This window comes from Solea solea, chromosome 19, assembly GCF_958295425.1.
Source record: "Solea solea chromosome 19, fSolSol10.1, whole genome shotgun sequence".
Taxonomy (NCBI): domain Eukaryota; kingdom Metazoa; phylum Chordata; class Actinopteri; order Pleuronectiformes; family Soleidae; genus Solea; species Solea solea.
The window spans coordinates 9,195,862-9,221,999 of NC_081152.1; the positions used below are offsets into that span (position 1 = coordinate 9,195,862).

At 41.7% G+C, this 26,138-nt stretch overlaps 1 protein-coding gene across 1 annotated transcript in view; it reads left to right on the forward strand.

Annotated features, from left to right (window-relative positions):
- Positions 1–934: 934 nt before the first annotated feature.
- Positions 935–26,138, forward strand: part of LOC131446171 (potassium/sodium hyperpolarization-activated cyclic nucleotide-gated channel 1) — a 56,185-nt gene continuing 30,981 nt past the window's right edge. The window contains exons 1-3 of the mRNA XM_058617240.1: positions 935–1,589; positions 7,991–8,414; positions 25,380–25,541. Of these exons, the coding sequence (XP_058473223.1) occupies positions 1,237–1,589; positions 7,991–8,414; positions 25,380–25,541 (939 nt within the window). The 5' untranslated portion in view covers positions 935–1,236. The remainder of the gene's footprint in view (positions 1,590–7,990; positions 8,415–25,379; positions 25,542–26,138) is intronic.

Here is a 26,138-nt window from a genome sequence, read left to right on the forward strand (position 1 = left end):
TGCATCCTTGGCATCATGTTTGGTCTTATGTCTGGCTTCAAAGATAATGGAATCGAAGAAATCGAGCCTATGTCCCACTTGATTTAGAATAATTGATGGGACGATACCATTTTTCTGTGTCCGATGCTGATGTCACACACTCAGTTATCTACGGATACAGATATTTGTCCGAAACAGTCATTTTCGACCATTTATGAACTGTGAAGCTCCAACAAATATTATTCTGCCAAAAAGAGGAAATAAACAGCCCAAAGTCATGACTCAGCTAAAATGCTTCTGCTGATTTTTATTTACATTTTTACAGTCTGTGCATAGGGAGGCATGCGATACATAGGTTTTTTTTGTCATTTTTATCTGCCCGATATCTGATCCAGGATCAGACCGATACCAATAACCATCTCATTAACATTTTTGTATATTATCTTCCTGTATGAAGGACAATAAGACATGGGTGGATCTTTGTGTGGTCAGAACCAACAGTTTTGAGGTAAATAGATGTTGAACATCTATTCAAGACTATGTTCCTGCAGCTCACGACTAAAAACAATCATACCTTCGCACCTAAGTGTTGGACCATGTCTGCAACACATTGAAAAGGTGTGATATCCACAATATGTTCCACTACTTTTTGTGCATGAATTCTCTGTGGCACAGGGTATGATCACAATCTATTTCACCATGTTGTCTTCTATCTATCACTCCTTGGCAGTGAGGCAGAGCTGCTGCCAGCCGTCCCACAGGAAGCTCACATGGTGCATGTAAAAAAAAACATGTCTTCATTAACTTCATTGAGTTAAATTCGCTCTGCTTCTGCAAATCTGGCTCCAAACTGTCATGTGTGAAAGTGATGACAGGGGGGGGGGGGCAGACGGAGGGGAGGGGGTATCATGAGCCACATTATGTAAATAAGGTGCAGGAGCATGTGCCAGTTAAACCGCAGTGCCGTGCGAAGTGAGACTCCACAGTTAGGCAGAGGGAGGCTTTGGAGCGCCAGGAGCCGGGGCCGTCGGTAGATGGCGGTAACCCAAGAAACCTAATCCAGCGGGTTCTCTGTCTCAGTTTGCAGCACTAGCGGTGAAGGCGGAGGAGCCGAACAGTTTGAAGGACACCAAACAAGAAAGGGGAGAGCTCACGGCGGGTCCTCTCGAGTTTTGCGCGCAGCCCTCCCGAGCAGGAGAGACGGAACGCTTTTGTCTCAGAGAAAAAAAATCAAACCGGGACAACTAAGAAGACACCATGGAAGACAAGTCGAATTCGTTCTCTGGCAAGGAGGAGAAGGCGGATGGGAATAATGTTTTTCAGCGGCAAGACTCCATACAGAAGAATAACACGGGGAGCCAGAACATGAAGGAGCACAGCAACTCCGTGGGCTTCAAGGGGGAGCGGGAAGAGGCCATGGTCGGCTTTGACGATCTGGAGGGGGCGGCCAGGCAACATGGGTTTATGCAGAGGCAATTCGGGGCCATGATGCAGCCCGGAGTCAATAAGTTCTCCTTGCGTATGTTCGGCAGTCAGAAAGCCGTGGAGAAAGAGCAAGAGAGGGTGCAAACGGCCGGATACTGGATCATTCATCCATATAGCGATTTTAGGTAAGGGTTGGAAAAAAAAAAAAAAAAAAAGACTGCCGCTCACTCACCCCCTCCTCCCTGTTATATCCACCCTCCCGTCACCTTAGGCTCTACATACACTTTCACACATAGTGCTCTGTCATCTGCACACGCACAGCCTGCCCCAAAGCGCATTATCTACCTCTGTATTCAGGCAATTGTGCTTCCGCAGGCTGCGCGCTTCACTCACAGTCTCTCTCTATGTCTGTGTGTATGTGTGTATGTATGTGTGTCTCATTGCGGCATTTTGTATTATAACAGAGCGGAATTCATTTAAGGCTTCAAAGGTGTGAGAGGATGCGATTGTCCTTGGGAGCAGGACGGTGAATGTCATTATGTGAAAACACGCAGTCTCCATCCATCCATGCGCTTCTCCCACAGCTACAGCAGCAGCACACTCTGCCACACACACTAACACACACGCACACGCGCAGTGCCATGCAGGTCCTCATTGCGACATATTGCGCTCGTGTATGGGGCGACAGTACCTGGACACAACGTGACAATGCCACTGCACCATCAGGGGCTTGTAAACCTTTCATTGTAGGCGGCGGTGAGAAGAGGCAGAGCAAAGAAAGGGGCCTTGTGTGCAGCAATAAATGCGGTAAAATCAGGAAGGAAGCGAGTTAAGAGGGGAAAAATGGCGGTGTTTTGAATGTATTCGTTCACTCGGATCTTTGACATCACCCCGGAGTTGCGGCTGTCTGTGTATGAGTGATGTGTGCTTTCGGGAAATGTGATGGAATGTGTTTGTTTCAGAAGGAGCAGCAGAAAGATCATGCCACGCTCCGCTCCCTTCTCTCATAGTGAATAGTGCTGTTTCTTTCTGTTTTAGCTGAATACGCCTTAAGTGTGTTGTCCCACTAAGGGAGAGGCTGTGAAGTGAAAAGTATAGAGATGAGTTTTTTAAAAAAAAAAAAAAGAAAAAAGAAAAAATGCGTTTAAAATGGTAAACAGATGAGATCAGGTGCAGGCAAGGACCGGTTCCCCACAAGTCGCGTGTTTACAGTTCACCACTTCACCAATTAAGCATCTCGTCTGTCCCACTCTGGGCACCAGTGTCCCCTGGCACAGCGGCACGATGGTGACAATCATCCCAGGATTTTCCACTGGAGCATGAAACGTGCCAGGGCACGTTGTTCCCTGTGCCTTTCACATGGAACTGTCCATGGTCCTGAAGTCAGAGCAGGCCCGAGTATTATGCTGCACTCTGTTCCCTCTGCTTTCACTGCTGCTGCTGCTGGAGCCTGCAGAGCATGTTTGCTTTACTATTCACCAGTTTAGTTTGTATAATCCAACACAAAATTCCAAACAGAACATAGACAGGTAATGTGACAAAGCAACAAAAAGATGTCACAAAAAAAAGAAGGTGCAAGGTCATTCTACTAAGAGAAAGAAAACAAACTAAACAGAACAAAAGGGAAAATACTACTTGAACAAGGACTTTTGTCTGCATTTCAGTTGTATAGTGTTGTCAGTAACATAGTAAACATCTGTTTGCATAAATATAAGCAACACAAAAATGTTTATTTTCCCTTTTATATTTGTATTTAATTTGCATCTACATTACTTGACACCTGCCCAAATACTTTGAGCTTTAAAAGGTTCACCTTCACAACCTAATGATGAACCATATGAGACATCTATGGCCGATAATGACACATTCATCTACCATGGTTCATTTTCAATAGATAAAACAAGAGTTTTAAGTTCCTAACAGCAAAGAAAAAGGGTGCAGAATTGCAGCCGCCCTCACTTTCCTTACTTTAACTCACCATAGCTTCATTAAATCAAATCAGAATGGGGCCACGATAACAACAGAAGATACATTATTTAGCTTTTTAGCTTTTTTTTAAAACTTAAATCTTTCATAGCACTGTACAATGGAAGGTTAATTTATCCTTTTTTTAAACATCAGTGTTTTATCATTTTCACAGTCACAAAGATGACTGTCAACCTTGGCATACGTGGTGGCAAATGTCAATTTTAGTTTTAATTTTTGTCTTATGTGCTCTGTAATATACTAAGCACAAATATTGGATACGTTTGCTGACGACGAGGGTATTTGCTTACGTTTGGTATGGCTTTCTGTTTTTTATTTTGCCCCCTGCACTTCCATTATGATTACACATAAGAGATGTCTTAAAAGCATGCACCAAAACAAAAACAGTGGCATATGCACATGCCCATGTGCACACACAGATGTACAGTGATTGTAGGCGAGGATTAGTGGAACAATACAACAGTCAATGAGCTTAGCAGACTCTGGAAATGATTATGTAAAGAGATTGACCCCTCCCCCCCAAAAGATGGCCAAAGGATATGGCGTGACGCACGTTGTATTTAAAGTTATTAATTATCACTTTAACCAAGTGATTCATCAATTTATTTTCGACATGTTAAAAGAAGATGGTTTTTTTTATAAGTATATTTATGAGCTCAAACGCAAACAAATGTTCAAACAGGACCGTTTAGATTTTGTAATCTATTCGAGGCGATCAGACTTAACGGATAACATTCACACATTTAATCAAAAAAATAAGGAAACAATCAGGCTGTATACAAAGGTCAAGACCAAACAATAAGTCACAAATCCTTCTCATATTCAGTATATTAGCTTTTTAAATATGATTAGTGCTCCACATATTTAAGTGTTTTCACTGTAATTGTATCCCCAACTTTACTCTTTACCCTCTGATTGGGACCCAATGATATTTTGCATTAGTATTTAGCTTCAATTCATTATTCTGTCATTTAGATACGGATAATCTGCTCTGCATATGATTCATACAGAGCCTTTATTTTGAGAAGGGGACATTTAACAGAAAAGTGAAGTGCTCCATAATTAGAAATAATGACACACATACAGTACAGTTTGTCGTCTTTATATGCGACTATGTGAAATAAGAGAAGTGGGTCATCATAAAGGGGATTCTGTCATTTCATCTCCGCTCAAGGAGACCGACCCGCTTTATTTCTATTTCTGCCGTATTAGAAAGCAGCTTACTCAGGTATAGGAGAATGCCTCAAATGTTCCCGTCTAATGACACTTCCCAACGGGGAGGTTTTTCAGAGAAGGTCCTTTTCCTCTGACCGGAGTGAAGACAACACCCTTGTATGTCAGATAATGAGACTGCGTCCCCGCTCCACTGTGAGGTTATATACCACTGCTCCGAGCTATCCGTCATGCTGGTACATAAATGATGAAGGTGCTGGGGTACACTTTGCTTGGCAGGTCTCCTTGTCCTGTAGTTTAAAAAGTAATCTGTTTTTTATGCTGTGGGGCTTGACTTCACAACTTAATTGTTTTTTTTTCACTTCTTTTCTTAAGTAGCAATGACAATCTTCCATACAAACACTACATGATTGAATTCAACATTTGGTATGTGAGGAAATTGAGGAAGAGGGGGGAAAACACAAGGCTGTTTTATTTAAGCTTTGCACAAGTATAGTCCATGTATGACTGCACTGTCCACACAGGCTTTATATTGCTTTGTGAGTAGGAGTATGAAACACAATATGCAACATATTCTTTGTACACAATGACTTGTTTAAAGATTAATGGCAGGTTAGTAATATTCATTATTCATAGATTTTTAGAGGGGCCTCATGCATGGCCTCATACATGTCTGGTTATGCTAAGAGGCTTTTGAAAAGACCCGTTTTGTTTTTCGTTCAGACTGTGCTGAACACCATTATATTTAAAGATGAGGCATCTGTTTTGGTGCCATAAAGTCACATCTGCTCATTTGTGGGGCAACATCATTTTTCTTGACATTTAAATTCTGAGTGTGCTATGCAGAAAACTGGGGGCAATTTGTTTTTTTTTTGGCAAGCTCTAAAGGTCATTAATCATGCTATAAAGATAGATAAAATGGCAATATAATTCATAAATATTCATTTTAGAAAAACGGTTTACTGTTTGTTTTATGGGAGAAACTTTGAATGTTTCAAAGCTCCAGTGCACCTCTGTTCGTCTGCGAAAACAGAAACAACTTTGTGCTTTCTGCTCCTTTTGTGTTTTGAGTCGCACTGACACCTGGCTGCAGCTCTCTCACTTCTACTCGTGAAATGTTGCTGTCGCCTCGGTCTGTTTTGTACGTACTGTAAAACAGATGTGACGGAGTATAGCACAAGATCCAAACGCTGACATACTAGGGAAAAACAGAGAGAGGGAGGACGTGTGGAAATGATGCACTTAATCAGCATCGCTTGAACTCAACTGTAGCACATTGATGTTGCTGTGTGAGTGCAGCCAGTTTAGTGCACAAATGCTTGTTTTAATAACAGAAAACGTCATTTATGAGACAGCTCGGTATGTAAGCAGCACAAGTGTACATTTATAGATCCCCACATCACACCACAGGGGCAATTCAGAATTGGATTCAATTCAAATCTGACCATAGTTCATGTTTGGATTTCTTGGAAAGACAGCCTTGAAAAATATTCCATTTTAGTCACGTCACTGGAAAATAATTGGATATGAGTCACTTCAAGTCTGGTAATCTGAACATAGCCGCAGACTCACGAGGTGAATGTGGGAATCCAGGACTGAATGTGTGCTGCCGTATAGCTGTCAAACCACGGAGTCAAGTTGGAGTGAGTTCGCCGCTCGCATGGAAGTGTTCACTTTACTCACTTACTGGTTTAACTGGGGTTGAGTGTGTTCTGTTGGAGCGAGAGCCTAATGCAATAATGCAGTAAGAGCTGGATACAGTGTTCGAGCTGTGACTGCAGAGAGACACACTCTCGGCTGGTATTTGTCTTCGTTGTGCCTTCACAGTTTAAGAATGTCTCCAGGCCTTCAGATATCTGAACTGCTGCTCTTCATTTTTTTTTTTATCAGGCATTTTTAAGTCTGTAGAAAAATAAAAAGAGCTGAATATTTTGAGGTCTCGTTGCTGCATGATTTCTAATCCAAGACGAGTAACATGTTTTATTCATTAGATAAGTGGGTGTCTTCGAAGGTCATGAAGAGTATACCACCTACCTACAGAATGTCGAGAGAGAAGTAGAAATAAAAGTGTAGGCAGTCCGTGGGCTCTCATTTTAAATACAGAGCTTGTGATTATCTCAGATATGAAGGGGGGGAAAACATCCACCATGTTCATTAATTGAAACACAGCAATGCAACAGATAATAAGGTTGTTCTCTTTGTATACATGTATTTATTGAATTTGTAAGTTTACAAAACAGAGCAAATAACAATCAAACTATAAAATAATCAAAATTTCAAGTGAAAGAAAAGACACAGCTGAAAACAAATTAATACATCAAAAAAATAGGTTTTGAGTGCCCCCTTGTCTTGTTTTTTCTAGCCAATTTGTTTCCAAAATGGTTTCAATACAGCGTAACAGCTAACTTGATACATTATTGTCAGTGTTTGTTAGTTATTACACAGTTTTCAGTCATAAAAATCAAATTATTCCTTAAAATATCTTTTCTCATCTTTTATCTTTGTTCTGGTTTCCCCTCTGATGTGAACAGTCCTCATCTTTGCATCTCGAATGTGACACAGATCTCCCCCACTACAGAGGCCTATTCGACATTTTAAATATGAACAATAACATGCTTTCAGTAACTGAAATGATGATGACTGTATCGCCAGTATTGGTTGCTGTTGCATAAATACAGTATGTTGTCATCGTGGAGACAAGAAACACCAAAAAGCCAAAGTGTATCTCCGCTTTCATGTCTCAGTCAAAGAAGTCAAGTCTCTTCTTTATGTGGAGTTCACTCCATGGGCCTGGGTTCAATGCTTATACCAGCTGCTTAGTTGACGTAAAGACAATTATTGGACACATGATCTGTGTATATTTGTAAAGCCAAGGTCCCTGCTTCATTTACTCAGTCCATTACAGGACGGTCAGGCAGCCTGCCAGTTCATTCCCACCTTAAACAGCAGCAGCAGCGGCTGCACAGCACGGTGGACAGGCAGGCAGGCAGTAGGGGATGCATAGTTTTGAGCATGAGATAGGATTCCTGAAAGCATCTGTCTTCATTCACGGATGGTCTGCCTTTATGGGGGCCCAAGATTATTTTCTTGTTGAGAAAAGAGTAGGGTGCTCATGAATCATTTGTGGATCTGTTCATCACAAAATATGGGACAACAGAGGGCAACATGCTGAGCAAGGAGAAGAGTTTTAATCACAACCCGAGCATGTGTTTTGAGCACAGTCTTGAAGATTATTGGCTGCTCATGACTGATTATTGGTGTTGGTTTCAGAGAATAAAATTCAATTTATTAAGATGATTAACCTTTGCGACCAAATTTACCTGGCCATTATTTCCCCCGTAATATAACCATTATGCATAATGTCATTTTTCGGACTATTTTTACTGCCTGTATCTTTCTCATGATCGCTTTGTGTGTCGCTCTGCAGGTTCTACTGGGACTTGATAATGCTCATCATGATGATGGGGAATTTAATCATCATTCCTGTGGGAATAACCTTCTTCTCAGAGCAGACCACCACCACCTGGCTGGTCTTCAACGTAGCCTCGGACACAATCTTCCTGGTGGACCTGGTCATGAACTTCAGGACGGGGATTGTCAACGAGGAGAGCTCCGAGATCATCCTGGACCCAAAGGTCATCAAGATGAATTACCTGAAGAGCTGGTTCGCTGTGGACTTCCTCTCCTCTATTCCAGTGGATTATATCTTTTTAATAGTGGAGAAAGGCTTTGACTCAGAGGTGTATAAAACAGCCCGTGCCCTGCGAATCGTTCGCTTCACAAAGATCCTCAGTCTTCTGCGTCTGTTGAGACTGTCCCGGCTCATCAGATACATACATCAGTGGGAGGAGGTGCGTATATGTATACTCTCTGCTTTTCCGTGTACACAGAAAAAGGATAAGATATTTATTTATTTATTTATTTAAAAGCAGCGCGCAGGAACATGACTCAGAGAGAGTTGCAGTGTGCAGCGTATGAGGTCAATGTATTTGTGGCTCTGACTCCGGCTTGGTGCCTTTTTCTCAGAGCAGCATGGTAACAACCTTGAAAGGTTAATGCACACATGTACAGTAACTGTGCTTGTATAGAAGTGCTAGGTGCCGTCAGTCAGGCTTCGGTAAGATGGCTTATCTGCAGATAACGAGGTATTGTCAGTCTCAGGCCGTTGATGGATGAAATGAATTCACAATCCTAACTCAAACCTGTGGTGAATGCCTATATATGGATTTAGGATGTAATTTACTATTCAACTCAGGGATTAATTAATGTATCGCACAGATACATATATATTGAGTTTTAATTGATTTTTCCTGAATGATTTTGCCGGTGTGTTTTTTTCTGCATGGTTCCTGGTGGATTTTGTGCAAATATTCACAAGGTTACACCGCACTGGACATGACAGAGAGCGAGACATTATCACTCTCCATCGATTCATTGCACTCCCAGACTCGGACTATTTAACCGAGCTCTCGTGTTCTCCTTCCCCCTGGTCACAATTTCAGTGCGACCGAGCGATCTGAAGATTGCGCTCCTCCACAGTATATCACTTTCAAAACCATTTCAGCACATGGATGCAGTAAACATGTCGTGGCCCAAAGCACTCGCATCACATTTGACCTGGAAATGTAGACTGCTTTGAATGATAATGCTGGGGGGGGGGGGGGCATCATAACCGTGTCATTTGTAATGACCTCACCTCGTACTCCTCTTGAATGTCCTTGCCATAATGCTCCCCCCCCTGCGTCCATCCTGCAACCTTGCTGCTGCTGCTGCTGTTGTTGTTGTTATCCATGCTGCTTGTTACACCGGCCGAGGTAAATTGTGCTGTTGTCAGGGCTCGTACCTCAGAGTGCAGAGCGCTGTGGTTTGATGACACGTCGGAAAACAAAGCTCAAGCCTTAGTTCAACACTTGGTGTCATACATTTGTAACGTGATGGAGCATGAACATACATCACGTTACAGACAACACACGCCATTCAAATATTAGCTGCTGTATATTCTTGTGCAAGATTGAGAACTTTTTTTAATTTGGAAAATCCGTAGAACTAATAAAAAAATTATGAAATTCAGATAAGGCAGTGTGTTATCCTGCCGTGCTGTATAGTTTACTCAGCTGTGTACGGTGGGAGGGTGAGATGGTATGGACCGGGTTAGAAACACAAATAGACAGTGCTGCAAGGTTAATGAAAATCTGCAGTGAACATTCAGGGGAGGCGGTGCAGTATATAGGGATGTGTCATAATGCTCACAGCCCTGCACTCTGCCTCCATCCCTCTTACGCTCCGTTATTACTCCTTTTCTCTATTCCCCTCTCTGCCTATAAAGCACCCATCTTCCCCCCCCCCCCAAGTTCTCCCACCGTCTTCCCCTCACACTGTGTCTCTCAGTCACAACGTGTCCTCTCCTCCCTTTGCACCGCTTTTGTGTCGAGATGCTTTTGTCCCTAATCTCCGCAAACATACAGTACAGATTGGAAAAAACACCTCAATGTAACCACGTAACCAAATAGACACTCTGGAAAAAACGTAACGGCAAATCAGACACGTCCACAAGAGACGTGAGGGGAAAGAAAAGGGACTGTCGTGACTTGTTAGGTGTAGAATGCAGGATGTGAGCTTTCGGGGAAGGACAAATGCAGTGTTCAGCAATTATCAGGGGTCTGAAGCAGTGAACCATGACTGCATCAGCCTGGAGATAGTTATGCAGTCAGCGTCTTCAGTAATTCATCCCTCAGCTTGTTGTGATCCCCCCCCACCCCCCCGCCCCCTTTTCGCTTTCTCCATCTGTACAGTAAAAAGTCTTTCTCCAATTAGTGGATAGACAGAATCTACCACGGGTTAGGGGAATTCAATACAGTGTAATATTGCGATATTTTCTGTGACGATATATTGCTTTTTTTTAAGCATATAATTCCTTTTTATTTACTGATATTACAAATAAACATTAAACTATTTGTGTATTAGCATGCACAAAATCTATTGTTTAAGTCCACTAGATGGTGCCAAGTGCTCACTCTCGGAGCTGTTGTGTGAGTATATCGCAGTATATGATTTCGCGAATACTCCCGATAATATCGTATCGCCGTGTCTCCGCAGATTCCCAACCCTAGAAGCTACCGTCATTTAGTTTTTTGTCGATACTCATTCATAGATGAGATAGGTTTTCATTCTTGCCGTACCCAAAAGAAGATAAATGTTTAATGAAATGTATACAGAACGAGAACCGTTTCCATTACTGCCGGGAATGCACCAAATAGATTTTTCATGAGGTTTTTCCACATGTTTTTATTTATTTATAAGTGCTACTTTCCTGCTTTACGCACGGTTCTCCAGGTGCTCCTTCGATAATGTATTCATCTGTTTGCTCACACATAATTATTGCAACGTGTAATTGCAGCATATTGAGTGTGAAGGTCAGGCCGAGCAGTAAATACACTCCCACGACCGAATGGGAGGGTTGTGCGTCGTGTTTACACATCAGTGATTATATTTTCTTATTGTTCCCGATTATGTTTATACTAAAAAATCTGAGGTCATTCTCATTGACATTGCTCATATGGTGTGCAAAGACGTGTAGAACCTCAAGTTAGTGTCTTTATGTGGACAGAGGACAAATGGATCTACTGTCTTGGGTTAAGTATTCTTCTAGCTCATTTACCTTTTCTGATACTGAGCACAGTCAATTATCATCTTCTCCATTTTCCCCTTTTCTGCTCAGTGTTTCTGTTTTATTGAGTGACTTTACAATGTTACTGGATTTATTTAAGAATTAACCAGAGTTGCAGCACATACAGTATGTATGATGTTTACAATATGAGCAACATTTCTCCCACTCGGAGAGATTCCTACCACTAATAAAGACCCAGTGGGAATCATTAAGGAAGGAAACTGCACTGCACACAGGAAGCGATGTCCAGTGAGGTTGGAAAATCACATGACCTCACTCAGCCAATCAGCGGAGGTCAGGCTACATCACAGAAAGTGACTTCATGCCTTTGGAGCAATCAGCAGCAAGTTAGAGTTACAGGGTTAGGGCATATGTGTTTCTTTTTTAACTTTTTACTGATACATCTTTGAGAAAATTACCCTAAAATTTACCCTAGACGGGCAAGAAATTTCGAATTTTCCAAGTTCAAGTGTAGAAGGTAATTATACTGCTGAAAAAACCCTGGTCGTTCAGCAGTTCAGACAGGATAAACACTTTGCTACTGCTGTATACACAATACTCGGTGAAGTCACCACATGTTTAGCACTGTAGCTTTAAATGATGATAACAATAAATCCAGGAGCAGAGAAGGAGTTAACATTTTCACCCCGATGCAGAGAATCCCCACAGCTCCCAGTGCCACATCTGGCTCATCACAGCCACCAGGCCGCACGCCACATCCCAACTCGAGCACCAGGGCTCAGGTTGAGCTTATTTTGTTTACCAACATGACGTATATATGTATGTGTAGTCAAAGAAAACTAACATTAATTGTCTTACTATGATAAAGTCTATGTAAGGTATAATACTTATAATAATAATGATGTCTTAATATTCTTAGTAATTGTTTGGAGATGAATGCAGACATCAGATTTCCTTGACTACTCAAACATATCGTATTTTCCGAGTCTGCAGAGTCATCAGCGAGTGCCGTGTAAGGCATCTGCTGGGACCTAATTATTGTTCATTTCCATGATGCTGCTTTTGTACATTTTAATTAATGCCTAACTACCACATTTTGACATTTCATTTATGAAACCATGTAAGCATGAGGGCTACACAGCAACGGAACTGTGTTGGTGAGACACGGACACATCAGGGGATGTTTACTTTCATATTTCATAGAAAAAAAAACCAACTGAGTGTGCGTGACGCAGCTATTCCAGCTCCTGCACACGACTCCGGCATCAGAATCACGAGCTGTCGTGCAAAAGTACAACCTGTATCTGTGAAAAACCCGTCGTAAGGGGCACATTGAGTCACTTCTCACGATCAGATCGGTCCCTTCATTTACCACTAAAAACATCTGCCTGCTCATGTTTGTGTTACTTTGTTTTGTACAAGGATTATTATGTGTTTAGTTTTGTTTTTTACAGCTTGCTGTATTTACAGTAAACAGGTAGTGTCTGCTGCAGGGGAGAGCTTGGCATGATGCAAGTGATCCGTTTAATTAGAGTGTCTGTAGGGATCTGTCGTCTTAAGCTAAGGTGCACGCTTGGTTCACAGCTCGCTCGGTAAATTGATCTGAAAGGGGGAAAATGTGAGCCAACTGACCTCGGTATCTAGTTCCCCGGTGGGAACAGTAGAGGAGACTAAGTGTGTTACACTGGCTAAATGTGGCCTCCACTAAAATAACCCACGCTTTTGTGCGATAGGCGATTATTTTTTTTTTTTTTTACTCTTCCATCTTTAGGCAAAGCGTTTCTGCAGACTGACTGAGGGGATGTTTAAGTGTTTGTCTACACTGATTCATTGCAAATGCTCGTGTTGAATTCAGTGCAATTATGAAATGATTTGTTGTTTTTTTGGCTGTATAATATCCAGAATAATATCAGTTATCATTTTATAATTTTTTGTAAGCAATTTCTTAAATTTAAAAAGCAAAGTAAACCATTTGTGCCGGATAAATGATTTAAGTTCTGTCAGTCAACAGACGGCTCAAAGATGTTGAGATGAAGTCACTGCTCACGGTAGTTTGATCGTCTCTCTCAGGGATGGGCAGTGTTTGGTGCCTTGAGACCAACCCCCCACCTCCCCACCCCGTCTCAAACAGAGACACAGGTGCATAAATCAGACACACTGAGAAGGTGTGCTGAGTCATGAGTCGTGCTGAAAGGGAGACAAGCAGGTTGAAAGAGACAGACAGGTTGCTGTTTGTCTCCGCGTATCTGTGTGGACAGCAGCAACATGAGTGTGGTTCCTGTTCCGTTCCCGGACTCCTTTTCTATTATGTCGGCTTATGCTTCTTCCTGTAATCACACCTGGTAAAATGATGCTAAACGAAGTGTGGACAAAGTATTTTGGCACAGATGAACCAGGGTCTCCTCCTTTTTAAATTTATCAGAGCTCATCTGAACAAAGACGAGCTGTAAAGAATGTGTACAATCCATTTATCACACAGCACAGCAAATGACATTTAGAGGAGGATAATTAAAAGGAGCCTGGCCTCATTACCATGTCCTCTCAAATGACATTTGGTTGTAGGAGACACACACACACACACACACACACACACACACACACACACACACACACACACACACACACACACACACACACACACACACACACACACAGTATACAGAGTGTAGCAGAAATGGAACTGGCTGCGGGAATCTCTTCTGTGAAAGAGCTGGATTTCAGCAGCGCCTTCGGCCTGTGGCTGTAAACAACTGTTTACTGTTGCTGCACATGATTGGATGTGATGTGTGATGCCGAGGGATGTTGAGGGACTGTGTCATATCTACAGTGTGTGTTTGGATATTTTATATCCTGTAGCTGTGAGGTTGCACATATGGAAGCCTCTTATGACAAGTGCTCCAAGCCATCTCTGTTTTCACAGGCCAGTGTTCATCCTTCTGTAATGTATGTGGCATCATTGCAGCAAAGACAAACCGAGCGTTTGAAGCCAAATTAAAATTTTCAAGCGGGACACAAACACAAGTACACAAACCGTAATCATATGATCATTAAAGTTGCTTGTAGGGAAAAACTCTGTGTCCCCCGTGAGGCAATGTAGGGCTGCTTGGTACTTTTGGAGCAGGTGTGAGTTAGCCCAGATTCTGTGTCGCTGCTGCATGAGACACTCACAGTCTGGGATGTGCAGCTGCTTAATGTCCCAACAAGAACATATAGGACACATAAGGCACTGCTTTCCATAGCTTTGAAAGATCTGACTTCACCTAAAGGTATGTTGAGGACACTGAGAAAGCGGGGGTTATTTTCTGTGCTCAGAGACAAACATTCATCAAAGAGTGGCATCAGGCCTGCGAGTGCCCCTTCAAAGAGGTGCAGAGGATGCACTGAATGTCCCGGCATTTGAGTCCATGACTGAAGAGAATGTGAAAATGCAGCAACTTGATCTTCACCACAATGATCCTGATCAGCAGAGCATGTGATGTTCAGTCATATCAGAGCCTCCATTATCCTCTCTGCATATCAAGCTTCTCAAGTGGTTGGTTCTCTTTTTGTATTACACTTCCAACACTAATAGTTTGTAAATATGCCTTTAAATGTTTGACCAGCAATTTGGAGTTGTTAAGCAAATGCTATACAAGCAGTTAATGACCAAATATGGCTGCACTTTAATTTGATATCGATCCAAAACAAAGTGCATTTGTCATTAATGTAGAAGCAAGAATTTGCTGCCTGTTGGCTGCAGAAGCAGGGAGTCACTGCTCCGCCTCTTCACACAGTTTTCATCAGGCTTCATAATGAAGTTTGTGCTTTGTTGCAAAAACAAACCATGCATCTTTTTTTTCTTTTTTTTCTTTGGCTTTATGACGTGAAAGCTGGCTAAAGCATTGATTCAGGACTTATGTTAGAGGACCAAACATTGTATTGTGAAATTTCGATTGCCATTGGCATGATCCCGATTGGTAATCCCACTTCTTTCACTGTTGTGCATATAGCATGTGCGTGCAGGCTCTTGGGGAGGAAGCAGATTCTTTGCTGTGTCGTGTGGAGGAGGAAATGCGTCCTGCGGGGTTTTAAGAGTTTGGTCACGTGTCTGTATGTGTGAATCTCCTGTGACACGCCTGTCGCACAGTGTCATGATTATCAAACCCAGACACTTTCCTTTCTGTGGTGGACCGTTTTGTTTGTCCATTTCTCTTTATTTCAGTCACACACACACAACAAGCCCTAATGGACTCCTCAAGTCCATTTATATCAAGCAGACAAAAATTAAGGGCAGCACTCTTCTTCCCTCTCATGCTGTCTGTTTTCACGTCCTCTTTCTGAAGACATGGCTCTCTGACGATGAACATAATGTGTCTTGAATGAATTTCTTAAATCCCAGACTCCACTGCCCTTGGAGGAGTTTTCTACCCCCCCCCCCCCCCCCAAATTTAACAAATGTTTCCATGCCAATTTACAATTTGCTCCTTCTGTTGCTAGTTGGTCTTGTTAACTGCAGTAGAAATGTGTTATGTGTTGGACTATTTGGCCTAACTACAGAGTTAATTGTGAGGCTGTTGGAAGGGAAAAAAAAAAGTGGTGTTACATGGCAAACTAACACCACACAAGTACTGTAATAGCCTGTGTTGTTCGGAAACCAAATGGATTTCATGGATTCATATTTCCTTTCTGTTGTGTCAATGGTGACACCGCTGAAATGTGGCTGCCAAAACAACTGCTTGCAGACGCACACCCAGAGAAGATGAAAGCTACATCGAACCAAGGGAGCATCATTATCTGAGCATCTGCACACAGACGTGACAGCCTCCTCAAAGAATTTAAAAAGCAGCTGGCTGCCAGACATCACAGATAACCTGTTTCATGTTCACTGTCGGAGTATGATGAGGCATTTAAGTGCAATGGTAACTTGCACATGGAGCATGTACGTGCAGTGTTTTCACTGGTAAATGCCAGTGAGTTAGAGCGAAATGGTGTTGTGCTGTCTCATATCGCACACACATCCCAAGCAAACAATACATAATCATCTTTTTAAAGGCACATTAGCTACAGTATTAGCTAAAGGCCATATTTAATGCCTTAAAGGCATTGAATGTGATGGTGATTAAGCTCTGCACTCGCGTTACTAGTCCACACACTATGGTAAAACACTAAATATACATTTATGGAAATTTATGGCCATCTGTTATCACTTTCTCTGATATTCAGGGTGGTTAGTTTTCTGCCATGATATTGTTTTAATCTCTCTATTACATCCTTTAATTGCTTTTTTTTCCTGATGAATCTATCAATTCATGCATTCACCTCTAACAGGGTCCAAAAGACACCGGCCTTATTTTAAGCTTGTGAGAATACAGTATTTGGATTCACTGACAAATCTAGATAAGTCAAACCTAGGAAGAAACAATTATTAATAAATTGTAAGGATTAATATCTTTGGAACTGAAATATGAAGTTATCAGTCCGATGTACTCTACATGTTTCATGATAATTTAATATCAGTCCAGTCAGTGCTTTGTGCTAGTTGAGTCAGTTGTGTAGATTTGAATTTGCATGTGATTTTAAAAAGTTACAATAGGATCATGTTTCTTGGATTTCCTGTAGGTTCATCCATATACTGCATCTAAGTCACCGTGCATCACACTGACTGTAAAAATGATGTGCACTCTTCTGCTGGGAGTATCTCTATGTCTCTCTCCCTCTCTCTTTGTACTGTCACGGTCAGTCCGCCTCTCAGATCAACCCTTTATTTGATGTAAACAGACGTATGTCCGCACAGTGACGACAGTGAGACGGAAAGGCAAATTGACATGGGAGGCAGAGATGGAGACAACAAGAAGGGACGGTTTCTATGCTATATAATGTCCTTTCTTTTCCTTTGTACGGAATTGATTGAGTTTGAGTAATGAAATGTACACTGAGCCACGCACACAGTGCCCTCAGACCGCTTCCCTCTTCCGTTCCTGAGCATGTGCTACAGCAGTTTGAGCAGACCCACAGCAAATTGTGAGTTCTTCTCAGCATAGTTTTGTTTTTAGGATGATTTCATGTTTTGACATTCAGCAACATGTTTTTTTTTCTTCTTCTTCTTGATTTTTATTAACCCCCTGGAGTTTTGAGTCGGAAACAGTCGGGGAAAGCAGCTTTGATCTACTGTCCATCCCCGTGGGGATATCCCCCAGTGAACACAAGTTTCTCTCTGCGTGGTGTGCACAATACAGTAAGCAGACAGATGACAGATATAGTCTTGGGAGGGGGCTGCAGTGATAAGAGGGAAGATTAGGCTAATCTGCTATTTTGGTTCACCGTGGCTGTTGGTGGTTGCTGTGTGTGAGGCGAGGCTAACGGAAACGCTGGTGATTCCTGCAAATACTTTTAGTTCAAAATGGTAATGAGTAAATAGATTATCATCTTAATTAAAGTCAACGCTCACATTTTAGATTAAATATTCTATTGTCTTTTTCTTTTTTTTAAAATTCCTGGTTACTTTCCATCAATTGTTATTCAGAGCGGGTGATGCACTTTATGGAAAATGTCCTGTAATTATGCGTCGCGCACATTAATTCATTAGTAACTAGTGAGGCATTCTTGGTCGTTATACTTTCAATTCCCCAAGATTGAACGTTGTGTAGTGATGCAGCCTTCACGCATCTGTCATGACAACAGCCGGGCTACAGCAGTTGTTGTCGCACGCACCATAACAACGTCTCTATGGTAACACAACAGTACGCATTAGCCTTTTAAGCATATCAGGTGTAGCCATGATTTAGAGGCCAACATAGTGAGTGGTATGTACACATAGTGTAATGCGCTGTCGCTCCACTGTGGATCATATGAGGGATTATAATATGCCCACTTTACTGTGCTGCACATTTGTTGTTATATTTCCGGTTGTGTGGTGCCAGTGTTCTTGTTTCCACCTCAGTATTGTTGCTTTGGGGCATCGTGAAGTGTGTCTCCTCGCAGTAGGAACGGTCCATCTTGCAGTTACTTACACTAACCCGCAGCACAGGTCACCCTGTGCAATCCAGTCAAATCCTTCCTGCACTCACATGGTCACTAATCTGCAGTCTTGGCATAACCGCAAGCTACAATACTCTCTCCTCCCCCTCTGTTGCATTTGCAGAAACATTTGTCTTCCTACCCTGTATTTTTTTTCTCCCCCTCACTTGTATCTGTCTGCCTTTTTTCTCCTATGTGATATAAATATATAATGTTGGGTGTTATTGTATTGTTAGTTTTCTATGGAGCCAATGCTGAGAGCTGATTAGGCTAACGTGACATAGTGGAGTCAGGAGTAGGAAAGCTTCTTCTAATTAAAAAAACTAAAGAAAAAACAGTTGTGGTTATTATATATCTGTATGTTAGAGCTATATTCAGTGGTGCTGGTAAACAGTGACAGACTTGCTCTGTCCCAATAGCCCCGCTCTTTATGTGGAAAGCTACTCACGCCCCGGCTCCAGCTCCAACTTTAAGACATGACATAGAAATGGTAACAATCTTCTCACCCAATTCCCGTCAAGAAAGGATTTCTTTTTCCTTAAACTGTTCAGATTGTGACTGAAAAACGTACGTGTCACGGTGCCCAGTAATATTAACTCATAACTCACATAAAGCATGAAAAAATAATGGTATTTCAAGTGTAGATGCACAGGAGGAGTCATATCCAAAATATACCTGTTCCCACTGCAGGGAAATTATTATGGCAAATGTAAATTTAGACCATAATAATGTGATCTTTGTCGACATCCGTGAGGCGTTATATAGTTATCCCACTTCTTTGGTAGATCTGTCACCTCCCTGTTACCGTTCACTTGTTTGTCTCTCCATTATCGACAGAGGACACTGATTTAATTCCTGGAATGATGTTGTCAAACCGTCACGCCGGAAAAAAAAAAAAAAACAAAAAAAAAACGACTTGCATAACCAGAAAATTGGTGTGGAAAATGGGTCACATGGGAAAAGCGTTTCAGGTGGCATGTTTTTGCACAACATGCACCACATTCATTCACTTTTCTGGTTGCATTGATGAAGTGACACAAGTGTCGCCGTGTGAACAACACGACTGCTTATGTTGAGAGATGTCAGTCATGTGAGCGTGTTTTCTTGGAGCTGAGCTGATGTTGTTATTTTGTTACCACTGCTCGGGTTACAGGTACAAATCAATAGAACAGTCAACCTTCCCCTCATCCATAAATCCATTTAGTTCTCTGTACTGAGCCTTTCCTTGCATATAGAGAAGACTTAATAAACCATGAAAGCAATTTCTAGACGAGCGTGCATACATTTAACTGCGCACATTAATCCCCTTTGAGAATAACGTCCACATAGGGACACAGAGGAGATTTAGTGTGTTTTTAAACTCACAGCAAAGGTACAGGGTTCCCATATAGCATTTCACATCAATGTTTCAGTCCCAGAGCACTTTAGCTACACAGTTCCACTCCAAACGCGATCCACATCTGAGTTCCGTGCAGAAAAACCTCCTAGACGTCACTCGCGGTGGCTGTGTGAGATTCTGCCCTCAGAGGAGGCGGCCTGTGCGAGTGCAGCTCTGAATGGTGGAGCGCAGATTAGGGCAGAACAGAAGCGTTGGGGTTATCACGCTCACACGACCAAAATAGACGCAGAGCGGGTGAGACAGCGGGCAAGGCAGAGCAGAGCTCGCGGTGGAGTGTTATGTGCTCAGTGGAAGAGCAAGAGAATACTGCTGACTGACACAGAAATGATGGAGAGCAGAGCCGATGAGCTGCAGAGCTCGCACAGCACAGAGCTTCTCTGGGCTTCTTTTTCCTTTCTTTTTTTTTTGTCTTTCTAACTTGTGACTGACACAAGTGATGACTCAATTAAACAAATGTTTGGATGAATCCAGTGAAGAACATGAGTACCATACATTCTACAACACCTTTATCTTATTCCTGAATGTGTGTAGTTGTGTTTGATACAGAACTTGTGTTTTCTACTCCAGGTTTTAACAAATGAATATCAAAGGAAAGTTAAATCGAAGAATGAGGAAAAAGTAAGACTTTATTTTGTAAAAAGGTCACATATTCATATAATGTGTTCTTTGTGGCTCATTATTGGTGCCTGATGGTGAACTTGTGTCTTTTTGTGCGTAGTGTTTCCGGATAACCTTGAGTGTTTGTCAAACGTCAGATTTTAATTTCATAAATGAGTCGGCTACTAAAAAAAAAAAGTAATCTCACAACACAACAGGGACGGTGACCAAATAAACAAGATGAATGCGAGGCACAGAGCGTGACAGGGCCGGGTATACGGGGTGTTTTTGTATTTATGACCGGCCGCTAAGTCATTATGGGTATGAATGAGCCTGATGTTTTATTCATTTCTTATTTCCTTCTCTCTGTTGGTTTCGAAATTCTCTTTCTCCACACAGTCTAAACACAGGCACGCCAAACTGACCCGAGTAAAGATTTCTTAAGAGTTGGAGATTTTTACCTTTTTCTGCCTGCATAAATGTCCCACTGATTACCACCTACCTTTTGAATTAAGTCTGTCTACAAGTGACTGTTGGGCCTCATTGCCTCTGTGCTCCTTCACGGTTTTCTGTTAATGCCGGGAAACGACAGTTTTCCAGTTTTTTACTAAGTGATGATGATCTGGATGGAGCTGAAATGCGTGCACGACACTTCGGCGTCCTGCGTCGTCTGTGCCGTGAACAGATTTACAGCCTCGTTAGCTTGTCGGAGCATACGCGATGCTGCCTGAAGCTCTAGAATTACGCCATGTTTTTTTTTATTATTATTTCACAGGACATTAGAGTAACATGAATTAATATTACTTCCAGCAAGTTGCTTTCCTTTTTTTTTTTTTCTAGCGCTGGAAATATATTTTCAGAAATGTCCCTTTTTAGTTGTCTGCCAGCACATGTCAGGGATTATTTTTTTTTTTTTTTAGATGATCCAAAGAGAGATTTACATTAAGAAGGGAGAGTTCCAGATTTTCCACGAGGCAGTTTTGTCATTGTTCAATGAAATAGCCAGCGGTGGATTTAATCCCCACAAATTAGTCCCTAATCTTCACTAACCTCAAGCAGAGGTCAGTCCTGTCCAATTTGAAGACGCATAAAGAACACTTAATAACTGCATGTTCAAGGCCCACCACTCGATGATGAGTAATTCTCCTGCGTGCTCTTTTTGCTGCACATCAGATTGAAAAAGGCAGCTGTCGACCCGACTGACCGCCAACATATTAAATTATTAAGGGGATACACACAGGCACATTGATTACAATTTGCCATTCATCTTTTAAACAGTTTGTGTATGGGCCCCTGCTATATTGTTACCATGGAGAGTTGTGTGTGTGTAAGAATGAGCGTTTGACCTTGTGCCACTATTGGTGGATGCTCCGTGTCGGTGCCTCCCACATGTATTTCCTGTGGTAGCACAGTTTGAGAGCTTATAGAGCCAGAAGCAATACACGGGTCGGGGGTAGGGGAGCTTGGCTTACTGCTTTTGAAATATCTGTTAAATGTCACTGCCTTGCTTTCCATATGTATTTGTAATGTCACTAGATGGAGTCATTAAAACATTGTTGAAGGAGGATTAACACAAGACGGTGGTCACAGTCCCGAAACCAAATCAATACATTGATGAAGGAGCAACACATTAGTACACAGAGCTGCAAAGAAATGCAGCATGGCAGCACACAGTGAAACGTCTTAATGATGCTGCTATTGCTCAGCCGGTTCAAATCCTTGCATCCTGGCACCCAATCCCACACTGCTCTCTGGGCACAGATAAATGCTCCTGTGCCCCCTATTGTGTGTGTGTGTGTGTCAAATCCACTATCACAAAATAGTGTGTATTTGCAAAAAGGACTCATTCTTATTCTAATAAGAGGCTGGCACTGCCACCAAACTATCACTAAGGCACAACATTTAAAACATGTTCAATAATGTACAGGCTTAAAACCCCTTTCTGCAATCCCACTTCAAACTGCATGAGCAGTGTTTTGCTCCCCTGTCAGTGTGAAAAGTATCCTCGCTGACACGCCTGTCGTCGACTTCCTCTCTGCTTTCCGCCGTATAATGCGCCTTCACCGCAGACCCCAGTTTTTTCCTCTGCTTTTGTCGAGATGTTTTCGACAGGGACGGTGAGATTTCTTTTTTAGGTTTGGTCCTGTTGAGCATTTCTCACACATACTGTAGCAGCTACCCGCTCTCTGCTGGCGTGTGTTGCAAGCCTCTCCAAAATAGCAAAACAAACCATGAATACGTTTTGCAGCCCACAAATGAAAACTTGCCTTGTGTTGTCAGTTTAACATGTTTCCTTAATCTCTGATGATCACTGTATATCATAATATTAAGTCCTTAAATATAGTTCATGTAGTTAATTAGGAGGTTAAGGTCAAAGGCTGAGGCCACTGTTGCCTTTGGAAGGACATTTTTGCCTTTTTGAGCACGATACCTCAGGGATGCCTTGTGGGGAAACAGATGTTCACTTGGATTCTAGGATGACTTCATTAGATTTTTGTAGTCGGGCGGTTTTTGCACTGGTACACGGCAATGATGCCGCCTCAGATACAAATTCTTTCTAGTATAGCCCGACTGTACGTCACAACAAAGGTTGTCCTTTATAATCCTCTGTCTTGTGACTACACCAGGAGTGCCTATAATTACAAGCTCTAAAAATAGACCACTACCTTGTGGCAACCTGCTGCCACTGCACTAGACCTTTGAAACTGGCACCCAGGACATGCAAACCCAAACAAATAATGTCATTAACATTGTGTTAATTAGTTTCTACACTTTTCTTTTCTTTTTTTTTTCCCCGTCTCTGGCTTCAGTGACTCAGCCTGACTCACAGTTCACATGAGGCCCATGAGCAAAGTTAAAGTTATTAAACGATCCCTGGAAATGTTGCTGAATCCTCTGCAACCTTGGAATCCACATTGTCATTTTGACTCATTGTCACGCAAGACCTATACCTTTATTTTTAACCCAGTGTTTCACTTGTGTTGCTATTTGAAGGAGGAAAACGCAGACTATTCTATTTCTATTTCTGCCTGGTGTGAATCTGGTTCAGTTCAAACTGGGACCAACTTGCTATTTTCCACACCTAATCCTCCAGGAATATGAAGTTACCTTTTCTTTGTTGGTTCACTCTCTCTGTGTTTGTACTTTTCAATTATTTCATGTGAGAAATATGAAAACATGTAATCACACACATGGACATTCTTGGACACCCTTAGTGAGGACACTCGGACATAATTACCCTAACCTAAGCCATCGCAACTAAATGCCTAACCATTAAAAGCTTAACCTCACCTAATACCAAGTCTAATCCTAACCTAGCCCGTGAGAGGAGTGCGCTGTATCTCCCCGTGGATGTCTTGATCCATAGAGGGGTTTGAGCATCAGCTTAGCCTTTTGTTCTCCCTCCGGTTCAGTGTGTGGTCGCTGTCCTGTTTATTCTGAAAGGTCATAGGATAGTCACAAAGGAAATATGTGGATTCACAGAGTCACCTGGGGTTTTGACCGGGTTTTACTTTTATTCATTTACGCACTTTTAACAGATTGCACATGAATGCACCCCTGTAATTTCAACTCCTCGCAAATGATTTTTCTTTTTTCGGAGGGGACTTTAAATCATTTAAAACTAACCTTACGAAAAGTGCACACTTTCTCGTTTTCTGCCCTTATGACAGGTGTAGCCCACTAATTATTGCACTTATGATAAGTGAAGTGGGCGGTTTTCAAGAAATAAGAAGTTGAAAGCTTAGACATTAATACCCGATATCATTCATGAAATAAATTGGCAAATGGTTCAGCTTTATTGTGCAAAGCGTTCTCATTTCTAACCTTATTTCAGCATGAGAGTCCAGCTTTGCTGTGTGGAGGATTATGGAACACCTAACCTGGAAAGAAGTAATGACCTTCGTATACTGAGAGTTAGTGCCCAGATCCATTTTGAATGGAACAGTTTTTCATTGCAGATAATGGTTAATCATCCTGCTGATGACTTTCCTATTCTGAAAATGTCCTGCTCTGGTTTAATGGCTGGATGAGGGGAAAAAAAAAAAAGACTCACAGCTCCTGGCATTTAAAAACACACCAATTATTCCAGAGGTCTGTGCTCACCTCGTCATTCAGCATTTCATTCACCTCATTCTCTCTGCACTATATTAAACCTGTGCTCTTTGTGGAATTCCTACACTGATCTGCTTGTTTTATAAAGGAAGCCATGTTGCATATAGTCCAGCATCTGTGAGTGTGAGGATGAACCCACACACACACACACACACACACACATTGGCTGTTGTCCAACAGACACACCATGCCTCCACTTCAAAGGTGACTTTGTACATTTGTGATCTTCAAAATGTGTCTGTGAAATTAATGAGTGCATATGATGTTTAATAGACACATCTGAATTCAAACCACTGTGCATCTGCTGTTTATTATTTTATTATTTATTTATTGTTTGTTTTATACTGTATAGTAAGGCTGAACAAATAATCAAATTTGATTAAAATTGTAAAATGGCCTACTGCAATTTTCAATAAAGCTAAAATGTGTGTCAAATTACAAAGTTTACATTAAATATTGTCCAGACCTGTACACATCGTATTCTACAGATTGTTTCTCACAGATCTGCATATATTAATATTAATGAAATGAAAATGAGAATAATTATGTAAAAACAACCATTCCCTCTGATCGCATTTCAGTCAAAAATAATCACGATTAGATATTTATTCGAAATCGTTCAGCACTGTATTGTGTGAACGGCACTCATGGAAGACTCTGGGACGCCTAACGACTTCCCCCGACAGAAAGTCACATCGGTGACCTTGACCAATGAGAGCACAGATCATTGCACGTGCAAAAGTAACAAAACAAAAATGATGAATTCTCTTTGAGGGAGCGACATTTCAACCTGTCCTTTTCTCACAACTCAACAACCACAAACTACTTTCTAGTGTTTGTCTAGTGTTGTCTAGCCCCGCCCTATGATCCACCCCCTCTTCCTCTTCACGTCAGGTACCACCGTGTAATCTGTCTGTCAGTAAATTTATGTTTCTGTGATTGCCTGTGATGTTAGTCACCATGGTAACGGATGAAATGATTCCGCTGCTTCTTCCATTTCCATGTATGATCAGAAATCATTTCACATGACAGTGGAGATGCCTAACTGAAGTCTCTCTCTGTCCCCCCTTTTCTCTTTGACAGATTTTCCATATGACCTATGACCTCGCTAGTGCAGTGGTAAGAATATTTAATTTGATAGGGATGATGCTGCTTCTGTGTCACTGGGATGGCTGTCTACAGTATCTGGTGCCTCTCCTCCAAGACTTCCCTCCCGACTGCTGGGTGTCCCTAAACGGTATGGTTGTAAGTATTACACACTTTTCTCTCTTTTTTGTTTTGTTATTTTGGTATTTGAGATATTATCTATATGTGTCAGTGCCGCTGCACACAACAGTCTCTGAGCCAGTAACTGAGCCCCGGCTACAAAGGGACGTATTGCTATGCCTGACAAAGACTTTCTGGTTTTTTTTGCAACAGTACCAGTGGCAGATTTACCTCGTCAAACTCTTAATCAGTTTTGAAAGCCGACAAGTTCAACAGAGGGAGAGAAAAGCAGGATTTGATGGCTACAGTACATACACAATAATGTATCAGAGGACTTAAAGCTGAAGTTTGATTACCAGTGAAGAGGAAATTAAAATAAAGAAACATTATCTTTGTGGTTCTTCGTAAATTAGACGTTAATCCATAATCCACTTTTTTGGCAGACGCAATCCATGTGCGATGTCCTTCATGCGCGGGGGAAAAATTGATTTGACTTATTTAATGTAACTATACAAAATAATATTTTTAAGAAATTATACACAAATGAATGTGTATCAGATTGAGTCTGAATTGAAATGAACAGCCATTTATAGTGATATATTAAAAAACAATGATTCATTCGTCATTTGAAGTTAT